The following is a 27,934-nucleotide window of genomic DNA, read 5'->3' on the forward strand; positions in this document are numbered from 1 at the left end:
GATTTGAACATTTTTAAGTGGCATTTCCTCTGCCTAGTGGGCAGAGGAAGTGTTCGTGTTGCACTGTGTTCATGATTTGAGGCATTTTGTTCAAAACGGACCAATCCTGCACATTTTGGAAGGCAATTGGGATGGAATATGGACGGACACGGACGGATGGACGTGGTGCGAAACATACTCTCTCCGCATTCGTTCGGCCTGGTGGAGACAATTTAACAAGCTAGAGTCCAATTGGAATGTTTTCCTTGTCTGGACATGATCCAATACAACACAATGGCCGGAGGTTATCTTATATATTCGCCTGGTAAGAGACACTATTAAACAGTTTAATTGTCTGTATGTTTTTCCCTCCGCACCGTTAACCCGGTCGATGCCAAACTTTGCACACACACTCTCTGGATGTCAACGATGAACCTCTGCCCCAAATTTTCCAGAACGGCCTGTTATAGCGCCACCATGAGGCAGCTTTTCACCATTTTTACCTATAACTGCACCAATCTGCGTGAAATGTTGCATGCACACTCCCTAGAGGCCAAGGACAGACCATTGACATGCATATTTCACATCTGCCTTTTAGAGCGCCACCAGAAGGCCGACTTTTGTAAAACACATTTTTAGATATTACTCCTCCGGATTTTGTCCAAAAATCCCGCAAATTGTTACACAGTATCTCCATAGTCATGTGCTCAAGACGGATCTGTCCGATATTTCATATTCCATCCTAATTGGCTAACATTGGCTTTCAAATTTTGCAGGATTGGCCCGTTTTGAACAAAAAGCCTCAAATCATGAACGCAGCGTGCAATTTGACGTGAAATCTTTCACGCACTTTCCTACTATGGCTGAGGAATATAGCCCACCCATTTCACATTGGCCTGTTATAGCGCCACCAACAGGTGGATTGTGTGTGCGTGCGTGCGTGCGTGCGTGCGTGCGTGCGTGCGTGCGTGCGTGCGTGCGTGCGTGCGTGCGTGCGATCAACACAGATCTGCACATTTCCCATATTCCATCCTGATTGGCAAAGATTGGAACAAACAAACAAAAAACATGTTTATATTACTCCTAAACATTCCTATCCTCCTGGTGGAGACCTGTGCCTATAGAAGGGCACTTTTTCTAGTTGATCATATTTTCTATAGATATGATCAATTAAACTTATCAAAAAAACAAATGCCATTAATTCATCAGTGATGGACTCGCTACTTGAGCCTACAATTATTTGTCATACAAAGAAGTATAAATGGCTTAAGGTGGTTTAGATTTCTGCTTCCTTGCCTGCATTGGCAATGGCAGACGTGATCTGATATGCAGTGCTCCACCCCCTCCCCAGTATGGCAACTAGCCACTCAACTGGCTCTGCACATGTGATTGTCTGGAAATGTTTTGATATGTTGAACAGTTCATGTCTGTCATGAATGATTAGTGCTCTTGTATACTGTCAGTCAAAGGTGGCAAGTGTGCAGTGCAGACAACAGACACATACTCGTGGATTGAGTATGGAGGCATGGGAACCCTGGGTTAAACTGAATATCTAGCAGGACCTAGGCTATCAAGCCAGACTATTTCTTTCACAATCTTCAAATGCTACAGAGAGTCTTTAAATCCACCCCATAAAAGTTGAGAACAGGAAGCTGCCTTGAGTTAACATCTGATCAAACTGGAAGCGACCAAGTACGACGCAGTGTTTTGTCATATATGGAGATGCCCATGGAGATCCCTGAAGAATGCACCGAATCGCTGTGTGAAACGTTCAACCGAACCGATGTCAGTACTATGACATCATATTGATGCCATCAGGGATCTCCATTTATGGGCATAACAGGAACATAGACAGGCAGGCAAGCACAGCAGACAGTGGGCATAGAATGGGCAGTTGATTCTCACATGTCCCAGGAGCGGGTGGACCAACAGAGAAGTTCCCAGCTCCATTATTTCTTTTTTTCTGAATATTTTTGAAACAATACCCACATTTTTCACAGATGATATCTGTTTTTTTTTATGTTGAAATGTGAGTGTACTACGGGTACTTATACCAAATATTATCTATAATAATAATAATTCCAGTAAAATATTCCCAACGTTAGTGATGGTGACTGACAATTTTCAACATTGTAGTGTTCAAGGTTCAAGGTTGTACTGTATTGTTACATCTTGTGTAGTAGTTACATAAAGAGTACAACTTATTCTGGTTTGGTATCCTTCAGACAATGCAGCAGCATAGACAATAACAACAGTAGAAGAAGAAAAAAAAGACGTACAAATATTAAAGAAAGGAAGACAGTGCAAAAGAGAGCAAGGAGAAAAAAGGATTCAAGAGCATCATCAAATCAAATGTACATGTGCTGCACATGTACATATGATGTAGTCTTGGTATATTGTATATAGCATCATCATTCATAGTATAGCATCATAGTGTTCTAGGGTTAAGCATATGAAAATGGTCTGAGCCAACAAGTCTGTGCCGAGAGACTAAACAGGACCCATTTGGTTTCAAGGTTTCAGGTATCTAAAGGGAGGATTGATTTGCTGTCCTTTCTGTGATGCCGGGAACGATGGCAGCAATTTGGATTTGCACAATGCTATTACCTTCATGGACACGAACCCCCGGCCCAACGACAAGGAGTCAAGGAGAAGCTTCCTCAGCCATGTCCAGCCCCTTACAACATCTCGGGAAGAAACCAGACTCCAGCTATGAACAAAGCTTGAAAATGCCCCCCCCTCCTATTGACATGGGAACCCCCCCCCCCCTCTGAAGACCTCCCTTCTGGCTCAGAAGCACCATGGGTCCGGTGGAAGACTCTCAACCGCTTGAGAACAGGAACGGGGCGATCAAAAGCTGCTATGGCCAGATGGGGCTACAAAACCGGCCCAACCATCTGTGAATGTGGAGAAGATGACCATACGATGCAGCACTGCCTTGTCTGCCCTATACTACCCAAACCTTGCAGCTTAAAAGATCTTAATGCAAAAGACTGTGTAAAGAAATGGGAAACTGTCATCTAACCACATGCTTCAAAGACACGAAAAGAAGAAGATATCAGAAAGTGTATTTGGAGTGATTCTCGGTTGCCTGTGATAATAAGAAAACAACCTTTGAAGTGAGTAAGTTAAGCAGGGATTAGTCATCCAGTAGCTCAGGGATGAAGAACGCCTGTTTTCCTCTCCGGGCCTGACAACATTCATATTTAATTTGGGAGGTAAGGGCTACTTGCGGTTCCTCTACTGACCATCTTTCCATTTGACCTCTACACATCACCAGAACGGAGGCCTCAGAGTCCACCATCCCAATGCCTTTTGTTCCCTCTGCCCTGTAATCAATGCCTTCCTTGACTGCGTCGGAGTTATTGATGTCTCCATATCGGCTGTACCGGGATGGGTGCCAAACCGTGCAAATACTCCTGTTCCAGGTTGCCTTCTCCTTGGCGGCTATTGGCCGAGCTTGGGGGAAGCACAGCCCCCCCTCCGCCTTCACAGCCCTGTTTTATAGGCTTTATATATTTCAGCTAGGCTTTGTTATATATACCCAGCCAAGAAAATGTAGAGAAATAAAGAAAATGCACACTTTGGAACTGATAAATTAGTATCCGAAAACCAAAGAAACTGCTTGAATTAAACCTTTTTTTCCCTACAAAACATAAACTGTGTGCGTGGGTCTCCAATAATTCACACACTGGATAGTTACTCCCTTAGACATACAGTATTTAATAATGACGTTTCACACATGTGTGAAAAAGAAACACATAATGTGCAACATCAAACATAAGCAAACTTCAATTATTTATGGGACAATACAATATACATCAGAAAGGCAAGAAAATCAATAATGTATATTTTCTATAATTTCATATTTAGTTTTTCTTGTGCCTTATGGTTGATGTATTTCCCCATGTGTACCAAGAAACGTAATGATGATCATCTTTACATTTTTGAGTGGTGCAAACCACTCCAACAACCAGCTTTGTCTGTATGTTTGTGTACCTGTGTACGTGTCCGTGTACCTGTGTACGTGTCCGTGCACAGGTGAGCATGGTTACTATGGTCACTGACATTACGTCAGACCACAGCTGATCAGGCTATATAAGACCTTGCACCACTCAGTTCACACGGGTGTGATTTTTTCCCCTGTGATTGACAGGGGTCAATCAAGGTCTAACATTCAACACCTGTATACACACATTGAACTGAGATTAATTTACGTCAAAGTAGGGTCCAGGGTTTCTTGAATGGGTTCTGTCACGGGGCAACCCGTGCCCTATATACAAAGATACATGAAACTGCTTTCTATAACATGCAAGGACTAATTTTTTTAAACTGGTTTATTGAAAACTGTGTGTTCACTGATTGTTTGCTAATTGTCTCTCCTGCACTGCTGGTGGCATTCCCTTGATTTAGGAAGGGGTCAAGTGCTATGCAGGGGAGGGGTGTTGTCTATGCTTTGAGGTTAATTGTCATTGAGTTTTCAACCCAAGTTATATTTGTTTAATTATTTAGGAATGTTTAGGTTACTTTTATTCAAGGTGTTATTTATGGAAGTATTTATATTGAAAGTATTTATTGAGAAATGTTGCTAATTGATTCTGTGTCCTGTGGTAGGATCCACTTCTATTTAAGGGAGGCTGCAGGGACAGTCTAGTCAGTTGGTTGTGGGCTTTAACATGGGTAACAGTCCTGAGGGAGAGCTACAGGGCCTTGTGTGACCAAGGTTTAACCTGAAGAGAGTTCTCATCCTAGTTGGTCTTGTTCAATTGTGTTTGCCTAAGTATTTATTTTGTTAGTCTATTGTTGGCCAGTATTTCGTTTTTGATATGTGAATTGCACTGAAGAAAACTGTCTGGAGGTTGATGGAGGAGTTTTGGGGAGAATAAAATCCCTTAACCTACATGTTCTGACTGTTCTTGGAGCCTTGGCCGTTCGGGCAACTTTACAGGTTCCAAATGGACCCTTGAAATGTCTGTAATTCTGAGAGTTATATATGGGGGTCCTTGAAATTAAAATGTTTGAGAACCACTGATTCATATCATCTTTTATTAGATATCTTTTGGGCTTTATTGACAGTATATATAGAGCGAGACAGGAAAGAGGACGATGAAAAATGGGTGAGCAACACCACTGTAACAATGCCATGCATTATGCTTTAATGCTGTTGCATGATGTGGCGTGTTTCTCACAGGGCTGCTCCCCAGGCTGGGACGTCCGAGCTGGAGGTGATCTCCCAGCAGGTGGAAGAGGACAACCATGCCCCGGCAGCCCAGCTCGTCAGCTACTCCTACAGAGACCTGCCTCTGGCAGCCGTGGACATTTCCCTGGCTGGGTCCCAGCTCATCTCCAATCTGGATGAAGATGACAACAGAGAGGGGTATGTAAACGGCCACATCGCATGGCATCACCCACCATTGCTGCCCGCTGAAACCTCATTTCAGTCAATCCAGATAGAATGTACTTATGTACTTGTATGAACGGTCATCATTTACCTTAAGCCACACTGGACAAGTCAACGCCACAGGTCAGTTAAAACCAAATATCACACACACACACACACACACACCACGCACACTACGCACATTTATTTCTACAGTATTCATTTAAACCCAAAAATATAAGGTTTACACTTTCAGTGTTAAATTAGCATTCTGGAATTTACTGTGTAACAAGTAACATAGCACTGCAGATCATGAACTCATCTCATGCAACTTGAGTGCAGGATACTCATGTAGAAGCAGGGGGTGTAGAATTTGGCCTGGTATTCAACGAATGTGGTGTAGCTCATAAATCCAGCATCTTGGTGCTGCGCAGTGAAACTGCAAGTTTCAATGGCTGATATATGTAGAAGATAATTTCATTCAAAGTAGCTGAAAATACATTAATAGAATGATTACCAGGGATAATCAGTTTAATATAAACTATAATCCAGTGATTAGTGTTTTCAATGCTTGATGTTAGATGTCTGGAACATTGCCAGTCCTCTGTACAACAAGGACTGACCATATATGCATAATTGAGACAGAATTTGCTATTTCTACGATCTCTTATCTGGCCTGGTAGAGAGAAGCTCTGTCTTCACTCTCTATTGCTAGTTATTTCACATGATAATTATACCTGACGTATCAAATCACCTCCCATTGTTTATGGAAAGCTGCAAGTCTGAGGATATCCACCACCAATTAATTCATTAGTGTCACCTTGGTACATGGACAATGCTTTGACTGACGTGTTCACTTTTGGCTGGGTGACGCAGAGCTATCTCTCTCTGCCAAAGACAGGACTTTGCTCAGGATGGTGGCATTGCTAGTTCCATCATTTCAGCAAAACATCTGAGCTTTGTAGCTGTGTCCCGCTCGTGTGTTGTTCTTTCATGGCCCCATTGCCATGCAGGCCCAAGCGCACTCAGGGCAGGATGCGGCGGGCTCCACCCAGTAGCCTAGCCACGTCAAGTCCTTCACTCTCCAATCAGAAAGCGTGACTCACAGCCCTTTTGGCACGTTGTGACACTGGCATGGATGCAGTCAAAGCAGACAAAAGTGCTTAATTGGAGCATCCGGCATTTAGCCATTCTAAGTGTCAGCTGACCACACATGGACGGACCTTGCCTGGCCTGGCTGCGGTCAGGCCCTGTGGGATGGATAGCATGGGCAGATGGGTCCTGTTTCAAACACGCACACAAACACACACACACACACACACACACACACACACACACACACACACACACACACACACTGCACTGTGACGTACAACACACCCCAGGGGCCAGGGCCGCAGCTGAGTTCAGGAACTGCCAGGCGTTCGCTCTCATCCTCATTGTGGGCACTTACATGGGAATGGGGCCATATGATACCCTGCTCAGTGCACCTGGGAGGTGGCAGCAGGGCATAGTGGTGACAGTGCCAAGATGGGCGTCTGAGGGATTCGTGAAGTCAGATGCTACAGCGTGAATAGAAAGGGGGTATTGATCATGAAGAGAAATGCTACACTCTTCAAAGTACACAAGGTAGGATTGTGGTTTGCATTGTATATAATACAGAGACCCACTACAAATAGCCAGCAGTGACACTGACGCAATCTGAGTTACAGCATGTTCAGCGAGTATTATCTAGATAGGAATTTGTGATTTTAAAACGACGGGCATTCCAAGACATGCCTGCCGTCACAGTTTCACTGCAGCCTCAAGCACGCGTATACATCCCTTGGCAGTGTACCTGGAAACAGGAACTAAACAAACACGTTGCGGGTTTTGGTGGCTCTGTGACTCATGCGTATAGCATCAGAGGAATGGCCCAAAGGGAGGATGTGGTTTCACACCTTCAGTTATTAGGTCAATTAACATAGTCAGATGGACAAATAACAACAGGGCAAGGTGCAAACTAATTGCCTGTAACGTCATGGACTATTTACCTCCATATCTTAAAGGTCATTTCAGCAGAGACTAATATCATCACAGGCGTTTTATATTTACTTAGCGTCACACCTAATGATCATTCTCTGTGATGTCATTTGACATTCCTACTGTTAACACCTTTATTATAAATTACCTGTATTTCTGATAACCAGTAACGCCGGGGCTCCACCGGACGCGTTGTGTCTCCGTCGCGTGCGTCAAAAAACGCACCGGTTCAAGAGAAGGAGAGAGAGGGAGAGAGGGATGGGGGAAGAGAATGACCCTCCTCCACACTTCCATTCACAAAGCTGACACCCGCAGATTAGAAGGAAATGGCTTCATTTGATGTGTGCGCGTGTCTCCGTCGCGTGCGTCAAAAAACGCACCGGTTCAATTTTAATGCACGCGTCACGCGTCACACAACGCAACGCGGGCAGTGGAGCCACCCTTCATTGATTAAAAAGGGAACATTCCCTGACGGTGACGGAGACGTGACGCTGACACGCCCGGTGGAGCCCTGGTGTTAGACGCACGCCCTAAACTAGGGTGAGGTTGCGTGCACACATCCGATGATCCGCCTGGGTGACGGCAACGGGAGACTTCTGGGCGAGCGCTGGAGCTTTGGTATGGGGGGTTAGATCAACATATGGAATGAATTCTGTACTGTCCATATATGGAGTGTGTCTTGAGTGTACAGGGTTTGATGAGGTCAGATCAGTGTTGCTGGCCAGCTCCATACAGTATATGCAGATCTAGGTGATGATTCCGTCTTCTCCATGTATGGTTATCCAGGGTTTTATGAGGTCAGTGTCGTGATATTCAGGGTCTCCATGATGTCACGAGATGTCACAAGGTCAGATCCATATATGGAGATCTAAGGGTCTCCATGATGTCACGAGATGTCACGAGGTCAGATCCATATATGGAGATCTAAGGGTCTCCATGATGTCACGAGATGTCACGAGGTCAGATCCATATATGGAGATCTAAGGGTCTCCATGATGTCACGAGATGTCACGAGGCATGATGGATTGGCAACCATATATGGAGGTGTGACGGATGGACACAATCACGCAACCATATATGGAGGTGTGACGGATGAGACATGGCCAAAGCATTTCCAGGGTCCCCAGCCAAAAAGGTAGAAAACCCCTCCTCTATACTAGGCCCCGTATCTTTTGCGGTGTGAGTTTGTAGATTAGCTATTTTTGCTGAAAGTTCACCCCAGAAGAGGTTCAGTAAAGTCAGAGTTGGGGTAGGATTAAGCCCACACAGAGGGATTATGTATACTAATTATCACATTATAATAAGGCTGTACATAGACTTAGAACTCAACTGTCCCTGAATTGTCTGTCAGTGAACTGAGGCTAAAGTATTGATGAGGCCATGGTTGTGTTTTTCCCAGTGTGGTCATAAAAAGGAGACTTGTATTGTACATTAGCCATGGCAGCATCACATGGCTCTTGGTGGGGAGACGTGGGCGAGCAATGCCAAGCATGTACTGTAGGAGGGCGGTGTGCTGATGGGACTACAAGGGCACAGGCAGTACCCGCAGATTCAGTGCATTGGCTGGATGGAGTTATACTTAATCTGTTCTCCGGGCCTTGGATGGAGAGACCACACCACAACATCCGGAGTGTGCATTTAGCTCCGAGAGTTTATAAACTGACCCGTCATTGTTAAATTAAGGCTCAGGAATTTTCTGTGCACAGGAGGGTGGTGGGATTTAGTTTTAACTCCCAGACTCCCACATTAACTTCCATTAGTGAACATATATGTCTTCATTTAAATTAAATTGTGTCTCAAAATGTGTCTGTTATGGTAGATAGTGGTGATTATTGTTACACACTCTTTTTGTTAATGATTTCAAATTAATTAAATATTTAATTTCCTTACCGGTATTAGTGAAATTAAACTACCACTCATTTAGCTGGGGGCCGCTGGAACTCCCTCAATGGCCCCTAGGCCACAGACCCACCATTGAAAACCACACAGAGAAAAAAATAAAATAGAAAAAAAAAGATAATCCAATTATCGTCATTTTATCGGAGATGGATTGGTAAAGTGGTGTGTCAAGATTGGCATCTCCCATAATTCTGACCTCTCCAGACTCAGTGGAGCCAGAACGATCCATGACCTCCTGCCCCCCAGTCTCAGGGACCACATCCCACCCTAAGCCCATGGCTTATCACCACCAGATCGGACTGCCACTCGCAGACGTATAGCCTCGGCAGCGTATGCTACTGATCTCCGTGGCGAGTGAGAAGTGTGAGTGAGGTCGCTGCAGCAATGACAGATGGTTCATATGGGTCAACCTGCCGCCATGGCTGGAGGAGACAGGAGAGGCAGGTCCACTCACAAGAGAAGGAGAGAGAGGGAGAGAGGGAAGAGAATGACCCTCCTCCACACTTCCATTCACAAAGCTGACACCCGCAGATTAGAAGGAAATGGCTTCATTTGGTGTGTGTGTGCGTGCGTGCGTGCGTGCGTGCGTGCGTGCGTGCGTGCGCGTGCGTGCGCGCACCCTTGCGGGAATGAGTGTGCGTGTGCAGTGTATGTCCGTACTGGGCAGTATGGGATTAACCGTGAGCAGAGCGATCTAGCGAGAGGCACAGGGGCTCGCTGTTAGAGTGTTATAGTGAGAAGTAGGGGATTAGATAAGCTCATGTGTGGCTGATTTATTGCATTACTCTACACAGAAAGTGTTCCACTGAGAACCCAATGGAATAAAGTCCTTTGGCTACTTATCTTGCCACATTGCCTATGCCCATGCCACAATGCATCGTGGGTATTATACGCTCACTTGCTCATTATCCGACTGCGGAATTAAAGTCGACGGCAGATGTGATAATTATGAAAATCTAGACTGTTGAATGTAGTGCCGAGAGTGCCTGGCAGCATTTAGCGGGGGAATCTTGGCAGCAGCAATATGTCAGCGGTAGAGCCAGACCGATATATTGGTGTGGTCGATACATTGGCCATCATTTGACTTTTTGGACGACGTCTGTATTATAAGCAGCAATTATGCAGCTTCTGTCCCGAATTTGAACCACCTTCAATTTGGCCTCCCTATTTTTGGGCATGTCATTATGAAATAGTTTTCCAAAGAAGAAAAGAAAAGAAAAAAGAAACCGGGGAAAAGGGTAGATCTACAAATTTGCACTCATATCGTCACACGGGAGCTTTAGATTCAGGACATGACAGGGCAAGATTCAGGACATGACAGGGCAAGATTCCTGTACAGGATCTCCTCACTGGTCAACAAAAACACCACCTAACAGGAGCCCTTCAAGGTTTCTTCGACTATGCATGCACCTCTTGGTACCACAGTACTACATGCACCTCAAAGGCCCTTTAAGCCTTAAAGAAGGCTCCAGACTTCCCAAAACAAACTCTTGGCCTCACTCCCGAACCCACCTCACCCTTGCCCATTTTGACAGGCTGGAATGGCTTAGGGTTGACGAAGGAGTACAGCATCTTGCAACTGAAACTGGCTCCCGTAAATAAAGTCTGAGTCCCCCCCTTCTCCCCTTACTGTATATGTTTTTCCCTTTTTACTTGCTTTATATGGTGATTTCCTGTTTTTTTTTAATAGAAGTGTATATCTGTACCATGATCTGTTTATCATGGTGTCGTCCACAGTAACAGTTTTTGTATTGTATTTGTTTTCAATCAATCAATCAAACGTATGTGTAGGCAGAAAAATAGGTAATCAGTGGTCTAGGACTCACTCTACAAAATTGAGATTAGCATCGGACCCATTAATCTGCCATCGGTCGTGCTCTGCGAGCCCTTGAATCCATAGCCATGCTATACCTGCTCCATGTAGATGGTTGTCTGAAAATAGTAGGGACCCCCCTCCCTCGCAACTCTATCTATTTCTGACACACAGAAGAACAGTCCTCTCTCCATCAAATTGGCTCTGGTGCACCATGTGCGACACAAAAGATGACATTAGAGTGTGGGGTTTCAGGGTTTGTTAATATTCACAGACGTGCAAAGTGTGAGATTGGTTTCTAGCCAGAGAGAGCGAGAGAGATCAAGTGTTCCAGTGAAAAGCCATTTATCAGGAACAGCTTGTCTGCTGCTCCACACGTGGAGGCCCATCCATCTCCATTTACCTGGTATCTGAAGCCCATTTCCCTGGGCCAGCTTCATATCTCGGATGCTGGATAGATAGGTTCCATACATGGTGTAGGGATGTGAGGAGAGAGGGAGGTTGAAAAGTGAAGTGAAATTTCTATTTACACCAGAGCATAGAAATGACAAACATGAATGCAAACGCCATGTTTAGGCCCCAGCTGAAAGCATCAACATTCAGTTTTGCCATCTGAAATTGATTAGCGCTTTTCATTTGATTGCATTAGTTGCAGCCAAAATGTTAGCTAATTCCCTGGGCATGAAACTGTGAGTGATTTATGGTGAGGAGATATGGAAGCGCGAAAATGTCAAATTGATTACCTATGATGATATCAGTCAGAGCTCTATTCAGCATATTTAGTGCTTAGTTGGTTTTTCGCCTCTCAGGGCATCATTCGCTTCTATTGGCTGAGTTAACACAGATGACTCAGCGTTGGTCACACAGGGAAAGAGATTTAGTGAGTTCTTATGTTGCCATTTGTCTTGATTTTATAGCAATATAGGGCAAATGTCTACCCTTTGCTTTTCCCTGGGCAGTATTGCTTAAATGCAAAAATGCATGAAATGTGTGGGAAATTGTACAAAATGTCACTTTGAGTGCATCAAAGCACGTTAAGGAACGGCTGCAACGGAGAGCTTGTACGCCTTGAACGGAATGAAGTGTTCCAACCTCTGCTGCTCAGTAGCCTGTAGCCTCAAGGCTGATCGCGGCTGTGGTCCATTTTCCTGTGCTTGCGCCTGCTGAGTTCAGCAGATTGGTGTGAATTGGTTGAGTTTATACTGGGGGAGGTGGTGGTCGGAGAAGGGGGGGCTGTGTAGTTATCAGTACAGAGAGAACACAAGAGAAAATGGAGAGGAGACAGAATGGCCTTGCTCAGGTCAGATCATTTATAAATGCTACCAAAGCAGAATCCAACATCACCATGCATCCAATCAAAGCAGCTTGTTCCCCACCCACTATACTAACCACATTCAGGGCAGTGTGATTCTCCCAAAAATTATGCCTGACCTTACATTTAGTGTGTTCGGTGCGACGTGCGTGCGTGCGTAGGGCCTACTAACAGTCATGTACATGATTTCTGAGTAGGGCCGGCAGTAAAAGTGAGGTAATCTTCTGAACTTTGGCCTTTAGCCTCTTATTGCGACCACAGGTCGCATTTACTATGAAAACCTGCATCTCCCGTCCGTTAGTTAATCACCCACGCCATGTATGGTCATGCCTCGTGACATCACACCTCCATATATGGTCACGCCTTGTGACATCCTGTCTCCATATATGGTCACGCCTTGTGACCTCACGCCTCCATATATGGTCACGCCTCGTGACATCACGCCTCCATATATGGTCACGCCTCGTGACCTCACGCCTCCATATATGGTCACGCCTCGTGACATCACGCCTCGTGACACATACATGGAGAAGACTGGATCATCACCTAGATCTGCATTCAGTATATGGAGCCGGCCAGCAACTCTACATCTAACCTCAAACCTCAGACCCGTAGATCTCCGTATATGGAGCTGACCTGTTCTGATATTCCATATGTTGATCCTTCCCTGCACCCATCCTTTCTGTTCTGACATTCCATATGTTGATCTGACATCATCAAACCCTGAACACATGCTCCATATATGGTCAGTACAGAATTCATTCCATATGTTGATCTGACCCCCCATGCCAAAGCGCCAGCAGTCTGCCGTCACCCAGGCGGATTCGTGCACGCGACCTCGCCTTCTCGCCCTCAGGGTGTCTTACTGGTTACAAGTATTACTGGTGATTATTCATCGTTATTGTCGTGGATAAAGACGATATATGCACCAGTTATTACCGTTAAATACATATTTTATGAAAGCCTGAACAATCATCACCACAATATTATTATTATATTGACATCAAGAAGGTGTTTGGTCAGAAATATAGTGTTATTATTAGATTTTGTCCATATTAGCCAGTGAATATAGTTTTTTTGTAGCCTGCCTCTCCTTCACGCACGCACGCACGCACGCACGCACGCACGCACGCACGCACGCACACACGCACCCTGCTGCCTCTCTTCTTTAGTTCCTGTGTGAATCGCACCTAATGACTTTACATTGTGTCTCAATTAGAGAAGACAGTATAATGAAAGAGATGCTCCCAGAGATACAGCCTCCCCTCTTCAATAGCTTGGACTGTGGTTCGGACCAGTGCCAAAGCGTGTGTGAATGGAGGCCCTGCAGGGTGATCAGCAGACACCTTGCTCTGTGCCAGTCACTCTCAGTGGTGGACAGTAATGAAGTACATTTACTATAGTACTGAACGTACATTTGTTTTTGAGTATCTGTACTTTACTTGAGTATTTGTATTTTTGGATACTTGTGACTTTCACTACAGTACATTTCAAAGACAACTAGAACATTCACAATGCTGGGAAATTGCAAGTGTGGTTGCTAAGTACAGTATAATGATGATGTATAGAGGCTACAGTATGTGCGTGACATGACTGACATCATCATCATACACGGAAGTTATGCAAGAAGTTAGTTGTCTCAAAGTCCCTTTGAGGCTCGGTGAGGTGTTACATTACCTGACTACATTACCTATTCTATTGTCTTAAAGAGCCTCTGAGCTATTTCTGAGAGACCAAGGTCCTCATTCACAATGGATAAATACGCCACAGTGTAAATGAGATGCGTAATGATATCGTATTTATCCATCCGATCAAGCTGCGATTAATCACTTAATTTGTGCGGATCGCCCGGTGTACCTTTTCCGCCTCTTTCCCAAGCGATTTGCCTGCATGTCGCCAGGTTTAATGGAACATCCACGCCCGTTCCACGCCCTATAAGGCAACAGGAAATATCTGAACATCTGAAATACGTCATCATTACAGCCTGCAAAATGCACTGATCCAGTGAACGCGGTGCTCCGCCTCCGCGATGCATGAGCTTGTATAACAGTTAATTTTGACAGCCATGTCAACGGACTGAACGTTATAAAGTAGGCTACTCTGTTTCCATGTCAGTCCACACTGCTTGATGTCAGTCTCAAGGTCCCTGCGCCAGGTGTTCTTCGGCATATCGCACGTAGACATGTACCACCTCCGTCTCAGTATGATATTGATCTCTGTCATGGACAACCCCCCCACACACACACACTTCGATCTCCTCCTTGTTGCTTTACTGCTTCAGCTGCCAACCCCCTTGATGTCTATATGAACCTGTCCACTGTAAACACCAGCCCACATCCCTCATTTCCTCCACACACAGTGGCCTTCAATGTGTTCGTGTATGCGTGACTGTGCACATGCCTGTCCACGCCACATGTACCTGTGCATGTATGTGCTTGTGCTTGTATACGCTTGTGCACACCTGACCTTTCCTTGACGTGTTGCTCGTTCGATCTGTGCCGACCCTGACCATAGAGGATGGTGAATTTCCGTCCGCACTTGCAAAGGCTCCTCCAGAGAAAGAGCCTCACTTCCTCATAAATACTTCAGGTCCCCGGTGCTCAAGGTTTAAAGTGATTTCCCCCGAAATTAAGTTTCTGGTCTTAGGGAGTAATCCATCATTGCCATTTACTCTGCTTTCAGACAGGGGTTTTCTTTACAGGTTTATTAAATTAATATATTTTCTGCCTGGCTTCAGGAAGTAGCCTGAATGAGTTATGATCCCGGTACGTGTTACATTATGCTTTTTAATGCTGATGGCAAGTAAGGTACACCGTTCATTGAGTATGGTGTCAGCGATATCATTAGGGAAATGTTATTTCAATTAAAATGTATACTTAATTGTGTGCCAATCTTGTAGATCTGCTATTTTCAGTGTGCGACACGCCGTGCAGTAAGTATATCAAGCCCTTTATTTTGTCTTTCTTCCACTGGTGCAGACTGACATTGACCATATTCACACGGTGGCCATTTTGGGCTTCATACTCATAAGACAAATTCTAAATACCCAAAATCTCGGCCACTCGCTCACTCACACTCGGTCACTCCAGCATGGCAAATTATGGTGAAATTGGTGACCTGCCGAAATATGTGACCATCTTGTGGATTTCACACAACTTACATGGAGGTTTTTAAATACATGACCTAAATACCGCTAGGTTGAACTCTGCTAATGAACAAACTGCAACGATTTGCATTCAGACACTGACATTATGGGACGTCTACACGATTGTCACATATTTCAGCAGGTCACCAATTTCACCGTAACGCCACCATGCTGGAGTGAGTGAGTGTGAGTGAGCGAGTGGCCGAGATTTTGGTTATTGGAATTTGGCTATGGGACCCCTCGACTATGAGGTAAGAGCAAAATGGCCGCCATGTGAATATGGTCAGACAGTTGCTACACAGGAACAAAGTTGTACTATAGGGAACATATCCAGCTCTTCTAATGATATAGCATCAGAGTCTCCACTGTATGTCGGTCTCTCTCTCACTTCAGGTGTTGAGCTAGTATCTTGAGACTGTTGACCCGTGTCAAAAGTGGGCGCTGTTTTTCTCCTGTTTTTGCCAATGGGTTCGCAGATTGGTGTTGAGCTAATCTGTTGGCATGGTGGCACTCGAGTTACTGGTGGTGCTGCAGAGGGCTGAGTGTTGCAGTTAGCCCCTGAGAGAGCTCCTTGACACAGCATGGCCTCACTCCACTCCTGACCTTGGCTAAGGAAAAGACATGTAGCTGTCTTCCACCAAAGGTTTTGCTGTAGCCCAGTCTACAATCCATCCCTTAATTCATTTAGACTACTGGCTAAAATTCATGTAATATATAAATAGGTTTAAACATTTAAACATTATTCTAAAAAAACCTGAATGCATATGGTTTAAATAGGGTCAAATATCTGGAAGAAGCCATGTATTAAAATAGGAAACTAATTCACAGTGCTTTGTTGAAACCTTGAAATGAGTGCATTGCATTGTGCATTGCCCAGCACTTGGTGTGCAGGCACACAACCTATCTTGTTAGCAGAAGATGTGTCAATCTTGTTTTCTTTTGTTTTTGATTTGTTCATGCTTAATTGACAGCCAATCAAGAGTCCAGTCTCAGGTGGAGGTGGGTTCTCAGAGCCAGCTAGGGAACAGGTGTTCTAAACCAGCCCAAAAGCCTCTTATCAGTCGTTCTAACAGAGACAGGCAGAGTGAGAAGTCATAGTTTGTTCAGTTGATCCTGTGTAAAGAGAAAATAAGTTTGTAACCTTGGTTGACGACCAGTTATCCTGTTTGGTGTGAACTTTATTGATCTGCAAGAGGTAAATATGCCTGTGTAATGTTTCTGTGCTGTAACTAAATGTTGGAGTGTAACAGTTAATGTGTATGTATATTGTGACTAGCAATTAGCATTTTCACAACATCACATGGCTTTGTATTATGTTGTAAATGCATAGCTTGGCATTCTAAGTGATTGGTTTAAGTACAAGCTACAACTATCTCTTCATGATGTAGTATATGGACTTGTTGCTTAGCTGATTTATTTGCTTCAGGACACTGGCAATTGTGAGCATCACAGTTCCATTGGAACACACTGCCCTGCTGAAGAGTGGCTGTCTCTACTGTTTCTTCTGGACGGTTTTCTTGGGAGTGTTTCATCGCTGCTGTTCCCTGTGCTGCATTCCCCCCATCACGCAGCTAACCCTCACCATTCCCCCTCTAACATATCCCTGGACTTGTGAGTACTGTACATAGGCACGTGCACTTTTATTTTCTGCTTGTGAAACAAGTGAAGCGGCCACTACAGTTTGTAGGCCACAACGCACCCAAGCCACGACTGTGAGTGTGAGTGGGGCCCATAACTGTATGTAAAGCAAAGCAAAGTTCTTTGTTTACCCAGGGTGAATGGACTAGGCTCGAGATGCTTGTTTACAGCCAGACCCTGCTCATAGAACATTTCATGGTAGGGGTTCAATGCCTTGCTCAAGGGCACTTCAGCGGTGGTAATTTTAACGTGCCGGTCCGGGGATTCGAACTGGCGACCTTCCGATAAGACCGCTCCACAAACCGTTCGGCCACCGCTGCCTCTGTGATCTGTTGTTTACCATTTCTGCAATTATTCACATTCTGAATCCTTTTTATTTTGTTCTATTTCATACTGCATTGAGAAACATTCATTGTGTTTTGGTGTTAATAAATACCCGTCTATGCTAGGTATTTAATTCAGTGCCTAAGACGTGATCTTGTTGTGTCATAGCTCACAGATAATTCATGTTCGGTAATGAAATAATTCATGTATGGTAATGATATAATTCATGTTGGGTAATGCTTGTTTAAAAAGTAGTTAAAAGCAAGTAAGAAGGTAAAAGCATACTTAAAGGTGTATAAGGTAATTATATTCTCTAACTTTATTTAGAGGCACCGCCTACTGAATTAAAAGTACAGAGTTAAAAAGTGAATAAGTTAGACTACAGGTAGTCGCGCCAGTTCATTAAAACGAACTCAGGCCCCACCCAGAGTACTACTACACAAGAAACCTCATAGCTACCTGGGATGGGTGTTACTTTGGTATGACATTTTACGAGTGTTGCCAAAGCACAATCACAAATATGACCAACAACATATCAATGAAAGAAATACAAATAAAATAAAAAAGCAGGTGGTGCAGAAAATAAAACATGGCATACTGTATTTGTGTCCTGTGTCCCTTTTCTTGTGACAGGATTTGACATATGTACTATGTCACATAATACTATTATTTCTGTTCCACCAGAAGGAATGATTATTTCTCCCTTTCTGTTATACTTTGTAATTCTGAAAAAGAACTACTCTCTTATATTTGTGTAGTTTTTACATTGTGTTAAGTCTCTATAGCTCAGTCATCACAGTGACAGCACAGCCTCTCCTCTCTAGGCAGCCAGGTCGGTCTGTGTCTGCCCTTCTCTATTGCCAAACTATGATCACTCTGTACATTGTCAAAGGTTTTTATCAGTTACTGTGGTTAGGTAGTCTGCCACAGTCTGTTTCTATGTTTCTGGTTTGTGTTGTGATTGTGTGAGTTCATTCCAATATATGATGTATTTATCTTTTTCTTTAGTTATAATTTGGTTAGGTCTAATCTTCTGAGTGATAGTGTAGCTGCACTGAGGCTGGCTGGGGTTTGTGATGTCAGAAGGTGAGATGTCAGCTAGTTTCAGAACCAGAACAGATGACAGCCTGCTGTCCAGCAGTCCAAATATTATTAAATTAAATTTCAGAATGGTAGACCTGAGGCCTACCATTGCGTGGCACATCTATGCACGGCATGTCTATGTTCACAGGCTTCTGTGTGCGGCCTAGAGGGCATCTGAGCATGTGCAGAACTACAAGTCTTATAGAGTAGATACACAGCCTCTTCCAGTATGCCCCTTGGACAGACGGACTCCTTAGCCTTTTGTGTCATTTATACTTAAATAACTGGATTTGAACCATAATGTTTAAATGACAATCAACACGGTTGTACAAGTGTAGTAGCCTTCCTACTGTAGCCACCCACACTCTTACCGGTGTAAACCCATCCCACTCACACTGCCAACCAGCACCTCCTACTGTAGCCACCCACACTCTTACCGGTGTAAACCCATCCCACTCACACTGCCAACCAGCACCTCCCTTAGTCCCTTTCCAATCCATCTCTACTGTATCTGACTGTCTGTTGTGTGTGTGCTTTCTCTGTGCATACGTATGAATGTTTTTTTTGTTGTGGAATTCACTGTTGTGACAGGAAGGGAAAGCCCTGTGCGCCTCCAGGAGATTTGTCATTATTTATTGACCATAAATCCCCGGGGGAGACTTGGCCAGTCACAGTCCCTGATTGGAGGCTAGAGGGAGGGGAGCGTATAGGAGCTGGATTTAAGGCTGGCTTGACACTCGCAACTCTAGGCACTGTGTACCTACCTAGACATAGAGCGAGCACACTGGGGACATTTCCACTCTCCACTCTAATGGAAATATATGGCAATGTGGAGGTAGATGTGTAGAGCAGTGGTTCCCAAACGTTTTAGCCGAGAAATTTTATGTCTCTCCAGGACCTAAACTAGTAAAAACAGCAGATCTACAAGCTCACAACGCGTCACTTCTCACCGGGTTGTAAGCTTGTAGATCAGCTATTTTCCACTAGGCTACTTCTTAAATATTCTTTTCTAATTCATTGAATTTTTCTTCTTCATGAAATTACTGGAAAAAAACATTGAATTTGTTTTTAATTCATGAAAAAGGTTTCTTTTGGGGGGGATGTTTTTCTTTTGAAATAATAATTAAAAACAAAATGTGGGATACATAAAAATGTGTCTGTGACCAACAAATGGGTCCAGACCCAGTGTTTTGGAACCAGTGGTGTAGACTGAGGGTTAGTGATTAAATGGCCGGGGGGTGGTGGGGGGTTTGACGGTGTGTACACCAGGGTTGAGGCAGGGAGGAATAGAGAGGTCTTATTGCTGGATGGTCTTCTCCGCCCGACACTCTACTGCTCTCTGTACAGAGTGTGAACATTGTCGGGGTAATCAAATGAGGGCATCATCGTATTTATCACGCTGTTAGGCGATCATCTTTTTGGCCGTGTGACTGAGTGGGCTCATGCCGTCCAGATGGTGTGCAGTGCACTGTGCAGCCACAGTCACACTAGGTGAGGCACACCTTGTGGTCGGCCAGCAATCCAAACAGCCGGCCAGCCAGTCAGTCAATTAGCCAGCCAGCCAGCCAGCCAGCCACTCAGTCCGTTAACCAGACAGACAGGCAGGCAGGCAGGCAGACAGGCAGACGAAGAGTAGAATCAGACAGCCAGGTAGTGGGTTAGCCAGCCATCAGACAAGTCAACATGAGGTGAGAATAATCCCAGGAAACTCTGGAGGACCTAATTTCACTGAGGCTTGCTGTGGGTGTAGTAGAATGTACATACTGTAGCCTACATAAAGATCACAGCCTTATAAGATCACACTTATAAGACAAAACCCTTTTGTATCGACATTCTGCTGTTTCAGCCATGTTAATGCTACTGTACATGCTGTATAATCACACTGGACAGGACAAACAAGCATTGTTGTTGCTCATGATTGTAGATGAAAAAGGGTTTCACATGATGTGCTCCAAAAATAGACTCCAGCTAGCTATCTCATGGCTATTCTGGTACATCCTAGGCTGGTGCTGCTGGCTGGTAGGCTAGCCTACATGTCGGAACAAAAGGAGAGCTTTCAAAAAGGGAAGAGAACTGCCTGATTATAATGTATAATTTATGAGCCAGCGCACACCCAACGGTGTCGCATACTGAAGCCGATCTGCAAGCTCACAACACGTGGCATGTGAGATTGTAGATCGGCTATTTCGGTGTGGGACACAGTCATACAACGAAGGATATATCACGCCTTAGAATGGAGAAAGGTTTGGGGGATGTGATGCTTCAATTTCAGGGCAATACATACATTTAATATTGTATTCAACATAATATCTATGCCAGAGGAAGCTGAGGAACAGTACATTCATGGTTACACAACCATGGTTTTACACTTACAGTACATGCCCTCTAGCATGTATACTTTTACATCAATTTTGACCTGCATGCACAATGTCTGTATGTAGATTGCAGAAAGGCGCCCTCTGCTGAAAAAGTGTTGTAAGAGCATGAATTCATTGATAGAACACTGAGTGATAAATGACTCTCTTGTCATTTGCGTACATTGACTCTTCTTGTGTTTTTTTTGTTGTTGTTTGACCTTGTGTGATGCATGTCATATTTACACCCTATAGGCCTACAGCAAATGCTAAAGTGAGTTTCTCCTCACAATTCATGGACAATCTTTTCATTCAGAATGAAATAACTCTAGCATTCAAAGCTTTTAATCGGAATATAACTTTTCACATGCACAAAGTGGGTCTTTTTTTTTTGAGGGGGGCTAGCCCCTCCTATGCCCAGCTTTGTGTGTAGGAATGTCTGTAGCACAGAATGTGATGATGTGATTGACTGATGTATGATGATAAGAGCGCCCCTCACTTCACACATTTTTCTGTTCTTGATGGACCCACACGTGTCCTCGGCTGTTTGTGTTTCTGATGTTCTTTCTCATTATAATGCCTAAATGACACCTGCACTCGATGGTCATACACCCTAGTCATACCCGTTCGGGGATATATGACATACCCTATCCAATCCCTACCGCCCCCCCCCCCTCTCTCTTGGCTCCCTCTCTCTCTCCTCGTTTCTCTCTCTCTCCCTCTTTCTCTCCCCATTGGCCCATTTTGCAAACCCGTTATGTGATGCTCAGCCAATCACAGTGCAGAATGACACACCTTCCAGCCATTCCACCTTCCACAGCGCACCATATCTGCGGACGTGTTCTGTCCTCGAATTTTGTCCTCAAATTCCATCTTCAAATTTTGATGATGCAGCATCTAAAAGTATTAGTTAGATTAATGGAAAGGCATAATTGTCCCAGAGGAGGTGACCAAGAAGAACACTCGCATCTCATGGATGCACCTGGGACGTATCCTCAGTGATGTATCCCAAGGTCATCAGAGTTTCAGATCTCGCAACATCATACCCCTCACTCAGGTGACCCAGCCGCGGTGATCAAGTCCCGACTTACGTCCCAGTAACTACCCTCGATCAGTCCCATTAGGGAAAGACCCAGGACCAGACACGTGGAGTAGTGGATACTTTAATTTGACACCATTAACAAACATTCAACAATGCACAAAAGATTATGAAGTAATGCCAACCAGAGAGAAACGATCGTAAAAAGTGTTTACAAAATTCTGATATTTTCCTGTTGATAACATTTTCAATCAATCAAACCCATTCAGCTACTGTATGTCAGTCTGTTTTAACATCACAATGGTTCTCCATATCCATTCAGCTATGGCAGCCTGTTTAAACAGTGCATGTCAACAACCTTCAAATTAACACATAAAACGCCATTAGCGTTGATCTATGTCAATTAATAAATGTTATGCTTAACGCCAATGCTGTAGATATACGGCAATTGGTCTTTTATAGTGCTTTTGATTGATCAAGTCGTAATGCTAATCACGTTACAATTTACAATTTAGGCATTTAGCAGACACTCTTAATCCAGAGCGACTTACATTAAGCAAGAACAAAAAAGCATGGGAATACATCACATATATAAAAAGCATTTATCATGAAACATGCGTAAGCTAAGAACGTAACAGTGGAATATCTATATAATGAAACTATACATATAAACTATACATATATACTATACTATGCTACTATGACGTGCTATGACTACATACAATGCAATTATAGTGCTATCTACATAACATGCTATAAGTCTGTATCAAATGGCCCAGGCGGTGGCGTAACCGTCTGGGCACCCGACTGGTAATCCAGTCGCAGTGTGCCGCGGGTTCGACTCCCGAGCCCGACATGGCCTTTACTGCATGTCTTCCCCCATCTCTCTCCCGTTTCCTGTCAGCCTACTGTCTGTCTGTCCCTTCAAAAACCAATAAAAGGCGTAAGCCGCCAAAAAAAAAAATCTTAAAAAAAAAAAAAGTCTGTATCAAATGCTATCTAAGTCTACAAAAATGCTATCTACGTTAGCTTTGGGTTGCTAGCTGGTGTTGTCAATAACACTGGATCGCGCCATCTTGATCACTGTGTGCATAAACACCCATTTTATCTGTTTCTTTCAATCGCCTGTATCTCCTATTCATTGTCCCAGATGGCATTTCTGGTCAAAACAAGGTGTATTCCACGGCCCAAAGCCCTCCATCATGTTTATAACATCCCGTCTGGGTTTTTGGCTCTGCAAAATATGAGTTGAACGTGGGAAAATACTGGCATGAATTATATCAAAGTTATTTATAAATGCTGCCGGACTAGGTGTTAATACGTATTTGGCCGCAGACCCTCATCTGAAAATATCCATAATATCTATAATATTACAGATATTATAGATATTATTATATAGGGGGATATTCAGAATTTCACAGTGTTCACAATTCAGAGCCAGGACCTTTGGACCATGCAGACATTGAAGAGGGCATCTTAACACAGTGAACACAGCATATTTTGATGTGTATTTTGTTTGTATCGTTGTTTGTTGTTAGTTAAATGAGAAATAAATCTGGGATGAATCAGGCATGATATGGTGGCTCATTGACTGATCTTAAGGTTGCGGGCAAATCCCTCTGCTGTGAGGCACGTTTTGAACACGGACATCCAGAAACCACACTTAAAAGCACTAAAGAAACGTGTGTAAATGTGTGGAGGTGCCGTAGGGCAACGGATAGTTGGAGGACACCTCTGTGGTCTTTGGCATGGTGCCACACGGCGAGCATAGTATGCAGGCACTGATAGTATTCATCTCTGTAAGCAAGACCACAGGTTCAAGTCCTGCCTAGGGAGGCACCGAAGCCAATACTCATCGATGTATATAAGTACAGTGTGGCCGGGCGAGGGCCCCTCGTTATATACACAGTACAATTGGGGTGTTATGGCAACAAAGAAAACACCCACCCGATGAGGTGCACTTCCTGAACTGCACTCCTCCCTCCTCACGTTTAGTGTCATGTTCTGTTCTCAAACTAAACTGATTTATAAACCATTCAATATTGGAATGCAGCCAGTCCAGTAGATAGCACTCACACACTGTCATTGGGTTTGTAGGTGTGTCTACAAGTGTCTTGTGCATGACGTCACATCCAGGTCAACAGTCAGTGATGTTGTCAGCCTGGGCACACCTGAACTTCCATGCGTGGCCAAAAGAAGCTGTCTGCCGGGGTCTTTTCCGGGTTTTTAGACAGCTGGTGGATGGAAATGAAGCTCCACCCATGCGGAAGATTGCCGCGGGGGCAAGCTTTTCCGGGAATCTGGGGCGCCTCTCTGGGGCGCATGTCTCTGTTGAAGGCAACATTTTCCTGAGATTCCTTGCGAAGCATAGCGGAAGCAAAGCAGAAGCTGGTGAAGCTTCCGCGTGCGTAACGGAAGGGGACGTTCAGTAGGCCAATCAGAGGCAATGTAAACGTTTGTTTACATTGCAAAAGAAAGTTAACATGCAATGTAAACGTTTGTTTACATTGCAAAAGAAAGTTAACATGCAAAAGAAAATGTCAACAGCGCTAAGAAACATCTGATTAATATGATTCTGTGTTATTTTAACTTTAAGGCTAACGAACAAAAGATCACTTCAAAATTACCAGGACACTTTGGCTGAGAGTGTCTGACTGATGATCCTACAGCTCAATGCTGCAGTAATTTGAAGTTTTCAAGGCTCGAATGAAAAAATAAAAACTCAAAAGCACCAGGAGACATCTGCTGAATGCCCAAAGGTGCCTTGGCTCAATGGTGTGGTGCGCTTGATCGGTTGCCTCTGCTACAGACAGTTGGCAGGTTCAAGTCCCATGTCATCAAGGTGCACGGAGGACCATCGGGAGGGGTGCTCTCTCCCCCTGTTTCCTGAGAAGTAACGGTTGGGGCTTATGTCTGAAAGAACCCTGATGACTGAAGGAGCAAAACGGTAATTAAATTCATTCTGTAAACTAAATTATTGTTAGTGTACAGTCGCTGTGTATGCAATGGAATAATGTCATTAATTTTAATTCATCAAAGTATACAAGTAGGATATAACATGATACAGTCTCTCCTCAGACACAAGTTGGCGCGATTCTCTGGAAATGCGCCCAGTCCAGACACATCAATCCAGGGAATAACATCTCCCAGTTTCCGGCTTTTTCTAGCAAAACTCAAAATGTATATTTTATACAAAAAAATATGATATAGCCTACTCACTGTTTTTGCAGAAACAGTTTTCTGCAGTTTGGTCCCACAGTATGGATAGTAAAATACAATAATGTGCACAAGCAGCACTGACCAAATACTTTGAAACAGGACACTCCCCAACTACAGATTTAGACATGCTCAAGTTGGATCTACTGGAGAAACATGGCAATGATTATGTTCTTGCTGCAGCAAACAGAGAACTCTGTCCTTCTCTAGAGTTCTGCTACAGGTAATGTGATATTTAGAAAGTTACTAAGTTGCTACAGAATCGCCTTGCCTGTCAGAGGAAACAACACCAACAATTTCTGTGAGGCTGCAATGAGGATTCTGAAAGACAAGATTCTACTTCGCACGAAGGCATACAACGTACCACAGTGGCTCGACTTTCTGGCCACCCGCCTCAGTGGCTACTACGAGTCCAAACTATCCCACGCAGCTGTTGGCCGTTGGGAAGCCTTCCAAAGGTCAAAGTTCCTGGTGAAGGGCAACCCTGTAAAAACGGAGGACATCCAAAAGGTCAATACTTTTTTTAAACTTTTTTTTTTACAAAGTAATTATTGTATGTTAATAATAATAATATTAATTCATTAAAAAAATGCCCTTTCTATTTCTCTTTTCATAGATTACTGACAGTCAAAAGTGCCTCCAGACCTGGACAGACCTGGACAGACCTATGATGTAGACACACATCTGGAAATGTGCACTTTCCCCATGGGTAGCAGTGGTGGGCCCTGCAAACACCAGGCTGGCGTGATGCTGAAATATGGACTCCAAAGTACAAACTTCCTGCCACAAGACGCAACGACGAAGGCAGAGCTCCACTACATCACAACTGGTAGTAAGTAAATATGTAGGATTTTGGACACCTAGGTATTAGATACCACAACAAACGTTGTATTTATGCACACACCTGGGTATAACCATAGACTAAAAATAGGGTATAACATAACTTTTGTATTTTTTGCTGAGTTTCCTGTCAAGTTTTTCACGCCACTGAGGGAAGAGCGCGTCTCTGATGCCACCTGCCGAGAAGACACAAACATGGGTACAGGGTAAGACCGGGCCATCCACTGCCACCTGCCGAGAAGAGACAAACATGGGTACAGGGTAAGACCAGGCCATCCACTGCCACCTGCCGAGAAGAGACAAACATGGGTACAGGGTAAGACCAGGCCATCCACTGCCACCTGCCGAGAAGAGACAAACATGGGTACAGGGTAAGACCAGGCCATCGACAATGCCACCTGCCGAGAAGCCACAGATGTGGAGATGGCAGTTGAAGAGGCTCAACAGGGCGGTTCAGAAGAAGGTAACAGTCCACTATTTCAAATGATATACCTGTCTTACAGGACACAATTACTCAGGGCTTTCAAAAGTATTGATATTTTTGTGATGATGTCATTGCTTTAGCTTAACTGATTTTGTATTGTTTTCCAGTGATGATGTGATGATGACACAGTTATGGCTGATGTGATGGTAATCATTCTGCGGGTTGTATACATTTCTGCAAAGCGCTTCTGTATATGTGTTGTTGCTTCATGTACCTATTTCTGCAAACAGTGACAAATAAAGACCCTGATACAATAGGTGTTGTTGTTGAAGATTCCATCTGTAACCATCTTACTTAATCAATAACAATAGCTGCACCTCGCGGCTTATGTGCAGCGTAAATGGTTATGATGGCAAGGTGTTGATGTACCATTTCATGCATAGTCTTTATGCACTCATTACTCATCAGATGTAACTTCAATGACTAAGTAGGCACCTTGGCATGACAATGATTGACCCAAGGCGCTTATAGTGACCCACCTCCTATAGAGCGTCGCAGTCCTGCCCCTTACCATGGAACAGGAAATGATTCTCCGTTCATTTTCCTCATAGACATTTCAGAAAGTATTTATTTAAAGACGTTTACGCCGCGGACAAAGCCAGCTCGAGTCGTGACAAATCATGGGGCCGAAGAAATAATTAGAAAGAAGAAAAAAGTTGTTTTTCTTCTTTGTAATTATTTGTTTGGTCCAAAATATTGTTTGTGTTGTCATGAGTTGTCACGACTCGAGTTGGCTTTGTCCGTGGCGTAACCGTCTTTAAATAAATACTTTCTGAAATGTCTATGGGAAAAATGCATTGGGATTCATTTCCTGGTCCATGGTAGGGGGAGGGACTGCGACGCTCTATAGCCTGGCTAATAAGCCAGACCGAATCAGCCGGTGGCAAAAAAAAAATTGCCTGCCGGCGGATTACGGTCTGGAGAGGCTCAATTGTACGCCCATTTCCTACACCAGAGAACTGGTGTGGCCAATCGGGACATGGTATGCAATATGGGCGGGCTTTGGTACAGTGACGTTCAATGCTTGAGACCTTTGACGGACAGTAGCTCTGACCAATTGCGTCAAAGAGAAAATGTTTGAACCCGCCCCCCGGGAAACAAGATCCATACACAGCATCTCCAGACTCAAATACCACACGACAGTGTGATTTGAGTCTGGCTTATTAGCCAGGCTACCACCTCTATGCATTGGCATTCCATTGAATAACAAATGGCTGCAAAAAAGATGACCCAGATCTTATCTATCTATCTATCTATCTATCTATCTATCTATCTTTAGCATGTTATCTATCCATCCATCCATGAAAAAAATGAAGTATACTTTATAGAACGATTGTTTTATTCTATCTATCCATCCATCTATACCAGTGGTTTTCAACCAGTGGTCCTTGGCCGTGCCTGGCTGA

General features: G+C 44.0%; 1 protein-coding gene across 1 annotated transcript in view; it reads left to right on the forward strand.

The window, feature by feature from the left end:
• tmem266 (transmembrane protein 266) overlaps positions 1-27,934 on the forward strand; it is a gene marked incomplete at its 5' end in the record, with an annotated part of 43,156 nt that overhangs the window by 2,649 nt on the left and 12,573 nt on the right. The window contains one exon of the mRNA XM_079502292.1: positions 5,171-5,356. Within this exon, the coding sequence (XP_079358418.1) occupies positions 5,171-5,356 (186 nt within the window). The remainder of the gene's footprint in view (positions 1-5,170; positions 5,357-27,934) is intronic.

This window comes from Electrona antarctica, assembly GCF_951216825.1.
Source record: "Electrona antarctica genome assembly, chromosome: 5".
In the NCBI taxonomy this organism is placed as follows: Eukaryota; Metazoa; Chordata; class Actinopteri; order Myctophiformes; family Myctophidae; genus Electrona; species Electrona antarctica.